The following is a 6903-nucleotide window of genomic DNA, read 5'->3' as shown; positions in this document are numbered from 1 at the left end:
GAGGGGCAAACTCCTGGCCATGCACGGGTTTTGGAACCTTCCACAGCCTGGGCTCCCTTGCCCTTCCCTGTCTGTTCCTCTTGCACAACCACATTGGGAGGGTTCTGCAAGCTCAGATGCACTGCAGCCCAGCTGGCCCTTGGTCACATCCTGCCTCCGTTGGCTGAGCCAGCCCTGCATGGGGCCTGGGGGCACTCCCGGCCACGGCTCTGGGCTCACGCCCTGGCCCCGCCTCACCTGCAGGGGATGGAGCCCCCAGCTTTGCCCAGTGGGAGCTGCCCACCCTGCTGTGTCTACTGCCTCTCAGCCTCAGGACTGCTGCTGGGGTCCTGGCCCTCCTTCCTCAGGAGGGAGCAGGACCTGGCTGGGGTCAGGCATGGGCTCCTTGAGGGGCCTGTGCCCTGTGTCCCCTGCCCCAGCAGATGACCCTCCAGACAGGCCCTTGGGTGGGTCCTGGGAGTAACTGGACCTGATCGGGTGGCTGTAGGTGCAGGGGCCTGGGAGCCCTCAGAATTGTTGGGGATGGCCGCAGGACCTGGGGTCCCAGGCCCAGAGAATACTCTGCCAGCCCCACCGGGCACTGTACCTGAGGTTAGGACCAGGGTGACTCTAACCAGGACACTGCAGGGCAGCCTCCCAAGCTGCAGGCCTCTCAGGGTGCACCCCATTCATCCCCCTGGGACAGGACACCACTCCAGCACCTTCTCTCTGCTGTTGTTTCCTTCCCTCCTCGGTGATCAGTGCTTCAGTGCTGCCCAGCGGGCATCCAGATGGGCACAGGGACCCCGCGGGGCTGCCTAAGGGGAATGACCTGGAGGGCATCCAGATGTGCGCAGGGACCCCGCAGGGCTGCCTAAGGGGCATCCAGATGGGCACAGGGACCCCGCGGGGCTGCCTAAGGGGCATCCAGATGGACATGGGGACCCCACAGGGTTGCCCGGGGGATGACCTGCGCGGTCACCTAACAGTGCTTCTGGTTTCTGTTCAGGGGGAGCCTGGCTTCCGAGGACCTCCGGTGAGTAGGCCCTACTTCCCCAACATGCACATGCGTGTGCTGTGCTCTGAAAAGCACTGTCCCCGCCTGGCTACTGGAAAGCACGAGTGACCAGAGCTGACATCCCAGCTTCACGTTCAAAGCTCAGGACAGGGGTTGGTGGGAGACCACAGCAGGGTCTACCTCTGCTCACCTGAAAGTGGCTCCTCCTCTCTGCAGGGTCCATATGGACGGCCTGGGCACAAAGGAGAGATTGGCTTCCCCGGGCGACCGGTAAGGATCGAGGATCTTACTGTGTAGGTGGTGGGGGGAACAGGTAGAGTGTGGCCCAGCCCCGGGCGGCAGTGGGCTCTGAGGGGAGTGGGTTGCCATCCTTCCCACTGCCTTCCACCTAAGGTGGCCCCTGCCTGAACATGGCTCTCTTTGGGACATGGATGAGGAGGCCCTGCTCATGGACAGCTCAGACCCGGGAGGCGGGGTTGGGGACAGGAGTGTCTGGGGCCTGAGGGCTGGGGTGGTGTGAGGCTGGAGTGGGCTGGGTCTGTCCTGGTGGGGACTGAGATGGTAGCTGAGGCTGAGGTCTTGGCCAGCACCCAGCAGTTCCCCCCTACACTCTCCCCAGGGCCGTCCTGGGATGAATGGATTCAAAGGAGAGAAAGGGGAGCCAGGAGACGCCAGCGTCGGATTTGGTGCACGGGTGAGTGTCCTGCAAGGGCAGACAGGGCACGACCGGGGCCCCCAGCACCCAGAATGGCCTGAGGGGAGCAGCCTCGGGTCCCAGGCTCGTCTTCAGGAGGCTGCTTCTGAGGGGCCCTTGGTGTGACCACGCTGTGCTTGTCCTCTGCCTCACATGCGCATACGTGCACGCACACACACGGCTCTAGCTACTTCTCGGAAGGTCTTCCAGGTCAGCGTGGGGTCTGAGCTCCAGGGTTGTCTTCACGCAACACCACGTTGTTACTTGCAGTAACTCTGCCATCTTTTGAGCCAAGGGTTTTATTTTAGCAATGTTAGCAGGGTAGGGCATGTAGCCATTTCGTCCTGAGAGTTGGGGCTTGCTTCTGACACACTGGGCACCCAGCGCCCCTCCTGCCACACTCGTGCATTCTCTCCGGGAAGCCCAGCCCCACCCCAAATCTCAGCCTGGGGCCCCTCCGCCCCTCCCTGGTCCCTGTCCGGAGCTCCCACAGCTCAGCCGGATGGGACGGTGGTCCTGAGCCGTGTTCCAGGCAGTTGCTCTTCCAGTTTTGTATTTGTTGCTGGTTTTTCCTGGGAGCTTCCTTCCCTCTTGTTGACTGAGACTGGGCCGTTGTGATAAATTAAGACTAGAAGTCAGCACTTTTCAGGGTTCTGACGCAGTGATGGAACAAGAGGTCACATTTGTGAATAAGGAAGAGAGGCTCTTGAATTCTTTTTACGCTGTTGAGTTTTATTTTATTTTTTATATACCTGCACATCCCACACTGGGGATCGAGCCCGCAACTCGGACATGTGCCCTGACCTGGAATCGAACCATGACCTCCTGGTTCATAGGTTGATGCTCAGCCACTGAGCCACGCTGGCCAGGCAGTTGTTGAGTTTTAAAGGCGGCTGTGAAATGGCTGCGCATGTGCCCCTGGTCAGGTGCGTCCCACCTCTGGTTCTGCTTCTGTCTCTCCCTCCTCGGCCACACTTGGACAGTGGCTAAGGGAGGACCACTGTGACTGTAAGAAATGCTGCTGCCCACATCTCCCGCCCCGGCCAGTGTCGATGGCCTGGCTGTGGACGTGACTGACCAGAGCTTTCTGTTCCCTCACAGGGTCCACCTGGCCTCCCAGGGCCTCCAGGGCCACCAGGGCCGCCAGGCCTTCCCGGGAACCCTGTCTACGACAGCAACGTAAGTCGCCTGGCACCGCTCGCTCACCCCTCCCCAGTCCTTAGACAGAGTCCTCGGTTGCTGCCACCTTCCCACCACCAACCCCCATGGACCCCAGGGAGGGGTGGCCCAAGCCCCTGAAGGCTTCCTTCCTCTGAGTAGGGGAGATGGGTCCTTCTGGGAGGGTGGGCACCAGGCTGCCTGCCTTGGGGGCCACAGTCAATTAGAAGATTAGCCCCCAGGAAAGTACAGGCAGGGCAGGGGGCAAGGAGAGCTCTCTGGATCTGGGTACCTGAGCCCCAAGACCCATTGTCCCTGGGAGGGTGGACATGCCGTTTGACGAAGCTCAGAGACGTGAAGTGCACTCATGAGGGGCTTCTCCTGTCGTGACCAGGTCTCCTGATTCCAAACCCCGTGTCCTCTCCTCCCCCTCCCTGCCCCCCTGTCTCCGGGTGGGGGTGGAGGGTGCCTCTGCGCCCTCGAAGAGGGTGCTGGGGCTTCTGGGCTCAGAGACCCCTGGGTGGGTGATGACCTCAGTTCCCAGTGTCTCCCTCAACAGCTATCTTTGGCCCACTCTTTGCAGGCATTTGTGGAGTCTGGCCCCGTGGGACCTCCTGGTTTGCCAGGTGAGGGCTCCTGGCGGCCCTGGAAGAGCTGGGGGTGGGCGGCCCCTTCCTGGGGTGCTGGATGCTCCAGGACTTGGCACCCCCTGCTCACCCGGCTCTGAGGCCACATGAATTCCCTGGGGACCTAACCTTGGGTGGGAGTGGACACAGGGACCACCCACTTGCTGCCCACAGTTTAGATCGGGCTCCAGAGGACATGCTCCTCTCACACATTCAGTCATGGGCACTGGGGTCTCCATTTTTCCAGGGCACCAGGGGCCTTCTGGACCAAAGGGGGACAAAGGAGAAGTGGGCCCGCCCGGGCCACCAGGTGAGAGTGATGGGGGTTGCTTGCCCTGCTCTCCAGGAGGAAGGAAACCCCTTCTAGGCTCGGGGGGCCCTCATAGGACCTGTAGGGCATGGGCTGGACTCAAGGACACCTGGTTGGCCCCATCGCCACCACAGGGCCCAGGGCGCAGACAGTGGCCCGGCAGCATGTCCTGTCACCCCACCTGCTGAGAAGCAGGGCTGGGCCCCAGTATGTGTCTCCCAGAGACCTAGCCCTCCAGTGGGGATGCTGAGGGGCCTTGTGGGAGGAGGAGAGAGGTGCAGCATCGTGCTGGGAAAGGGGCTCCCCTGCAACTGGCGGAGTGTCCATGGGAACGAACCCCCCTTCCTCAGTGGGGTTGTGAGGCTCCGGAGTCGGGGCCCAGGTGGTCCTTGCTGCGGGTGCAGGGCCTGGCCAGGGGAGAGGCAGGGAGGGAATGCATGGTGTACATTTTTGGAAAGGAAGACATAAACCTGCCGTTTTCATAGACAACATGTTTTTGACCAACAACCCAAAAGGAATCGCAGATTCCTGTTAGAATTAATAACTAAGTTAATCAAGGTCACCAGGGCAATTTACAAAATCCATGACAGTCAGTCATAAACAACGTGGAAATTTTAAAAAGTTACCATTTAGAAAGATATCAGATTGGTCACTGTCAGGGGTGGGGGGTGGGGGGAGGGAGAATTGGACGAAGAGGGTCAAAAAGTACAAACTTCCCAACTTTTTCCTGTTTGTACCCATATGAGATGATGGCTGTTAAGTAAACGTACTGATCACTTCCCAGTATATGTAAGTCAAGTCATCCTGCTGTACGCCTTGCACTCCAACAGTGCTGTGTGTCAGTTATAGCAATAAAACTGAACGGGATAAAAAGGCACCATTAATAAACACATCCCCCCCTCAAAAAAAAAATAACTGGCAATAGGTGTAAGAAAATAGGCAAAGAATCTCTACAGAAATACAAAACATTTATAGAGAGAGATAAAAGAAGATGCAGATGGGTGCCTGTGTCTGGGCGGGGTTGCGGGCGGAGTATGAATGAAAGAGTCTGTACAGCGTCTCATTGAGGCCCCATCCGACACCTCCTGTAGGCCAGTTCCCGTTCGACTTCCTCCAGCTAGAAGCTGAACTGAAGGTGGGTGACCCCTGACCCCTGCGCTGAGCCCTCCTCACTCCACTGGCCCCCCCCAGGACTCCCGTCTGCCCACCCCACGTGGGGCACTGGCCATCCCTGGCGTGGTTTTGTGGGGACTCCCCGAGAAGCTGAACTGAAGGTGGGTGACCCCTGACCCCTGCACTGAGCCCTCCTCACTCCACTGACCCCCCCCCCCAGGACTCCCCTCTGCCCACCCCACGTGGGGCACTGGCCATCCCTGGCATGGTTTTGTGGGGACTCCCCAGGGTGCAACGAAAGGCCTGCCAGGCCTGGGCTCCCAGCTGTCTCACCCTTCCCACCTCCAGGCTGGCGGGGGTCAGCACCCACCCCTCCCCACACCAGCAACGAGAGCTGGCCTGTCTGAAACAAGCATTTCCGTCCACAGGGGGACAAGGGTGACCGAGGGGACACCGGGCAGAAAGGAGAAAGGGGTGAGCCCGGTGGCGGATTCTTCGGCTCTGGTGTGCCTGGACCCCCCGGCCCGCCAGGCTACCCCGGGATTCCGGTAAGTCTGGGCTTCAGGCCACCCTGTAGGTGCCCACACACAGACCCAGGCCTGTGCGTGTTCCCAGAGGCCCCTGGGGCCAGGAGCCGAGCACAGGGCCAGTCTGGCCATGAACACCCGATGAGGCTCACAGGCTGCGCCCTACAAACGGCCCTGAACACTTCCATCCTGGTTCTGCCCTAGGGGGGGCATTGGCAGGCCCGGTGGGTGCACAGTCACTGGCCCCCACCAGGGTGGGCACACCGACTGGGAGTGTCCAGCAGGGAGGTGGGGGACAGGGTGGAGCCCCCACCCAGCTCTCCTGCCTGATCTTCTGCTGGCACTGTTCCTCCTGATGGGGGCCCCACCAAGTCCCCTCAGGGAGATCCTCCCTAGGGGGGGCATTGGCAGGCCCGGTGGGTGCACAGTCACTGGCCCCCACCAGGGTGGGCACACCGACTGGGAGTGTCCAGCAGGGAGGTGGGGGACAGGGTGGAGCCCCCACCCAGCTCTCCTGCCTGATCTGCTGGTGCTGTTCCTCCTGATGAGAACCCTACCAAGTCCCCTCAGGGAGACCCGTGGCCCTGAAAGATTCCAGGGAACAGTGGGCCCAGCTTTTGCCTTGGGGGTGGAGGGAGATTAGGGGCCTTTGGGGGCCACACCTGTGTTCAGAGGCTGCTCTGGTGCACGTGCTGGGGTCAAACCCCAGCAACAGGGACGCAGGGAAGGGATTGGGTGTCCTCCCGGGCCTTGGGGCATGGGAGAGAAGTGACATGGCTCAGAGGCCGTGCTTCCTGCAGAGGTTCTTGGCAGATGCCTCCCGGCCCCTCAGACTTCAGTGCCCTTGGCCGAGGGCCCTAGCTGACATCAGCACTTGTCTTGTCCGTCCTAGGGTCCTAAAGGAGAGAGCATCAGGGGCCAGCCTGGCCCACCTGGACCTCAGGGACCTCCTGGCATTGGCTATGAAGGGCGCCAGGGGCCTCCCGGACCACCTGGCCCTCCAGGGCCCCCAGGGCCCCCTTCCTTTCCTGGCCCCTACAGACAGAGTAAGTTGGGCGGGGAGTGGTCTGGGCTCCAGCCTCGTACCGCTGGGGCTGGTGCGTTCTCACTCTGGCTTCTCTCTTGTAGCTATCAGCGTTCCTGGCCCCCCAGGCCCACCTGGGCCCCCAGGACCCCCTGGAACCCTGGGCACCTCCTCAGGGGTAAGCATTCTTACCTGCCGCTGCTCACTGCCTGGTTGCCTGCCCAACCACCCTTCCCTTTGGAGGCCTGTGGTGGGGCTGCTTGATGAGTCCTGGGTAGACCCCACAGGGACCCTGCTTTTCTCTGGAACAGACACAGAACCCTGAAATGTGGTTTCTGAAGCAGAAGTGGGGTGCCTGGGGGCCATGACTGAGATGGGCAGGGGGAAGGGGACAGCCATGGTGGAGGTCCTAGTGGGCAGGACCACGCGCAGAGGCCTAGGGACTCATGGACTC

General features: G+C 61.1%; 1 protein-coding gene across 1 annotated transcript in view; it reads left to right on the top strand.

Annotated features, from left to right (window-relative positions):
- COL18A1 (collagen, type XVIII, alpha 1) overlaps positions 1–6903 on the top strand; it is a gene marked incomplete at its 5' end in the record, with an annotated part of 54690 nt that overhangs the window by 42469 nt on the left and 5318 nt on the right. Inside the window, 10 exons of the mRNA XM_005878933.1 lie at positions 989–1015; positions 1214–1267; positions 1617–1691; positions 2793–2870; positions 3433–3475; positions 3723–3785; positions 4877–4920; positions 5327–5446; positions 6318–6471; positions 6554–6627. Coding sequence (XP_005878995.1) covers positions 989–1015; positions 1214–1267; positions 1617–1691; positions 2793–2870; positions 3433–3475; positions 3723–3785; positions 4877–4920; positions 5327–5446; positions 6318–6471; positions 6554–6627 — 732 coding nt within the window. The remainder of the gene's footprint in view (positions 1–988; positions 1016–1213; positions 1268–1616; positions 1692–2792; positions 2871–3432; positions 3476–3722; positions 3786–4876; positions 4921–5326; positions 5447–6317; positions 6472–6553; positions 6628–6903) is intronic.

This window comes from Myotis brandtii, unplaced genomic scaffold (genome assembly GCF_000412655.1).
Source record: "Myotis brandtii unplaced genomic scaffold, ASM41265v1 scaffold577, whole genome shotgun sequence".
Taxonomy (NCBI): Eukaryota; Metazoa; Chordata; class Mammalia; order Chiroptera; family Vespertilionidae; genus Myotis; species Myotis brandtii.
Note: the sequence above shows the minus strand (reverse complement) of the source record. Positions and strands in the feature narration are given on the sequence as shown.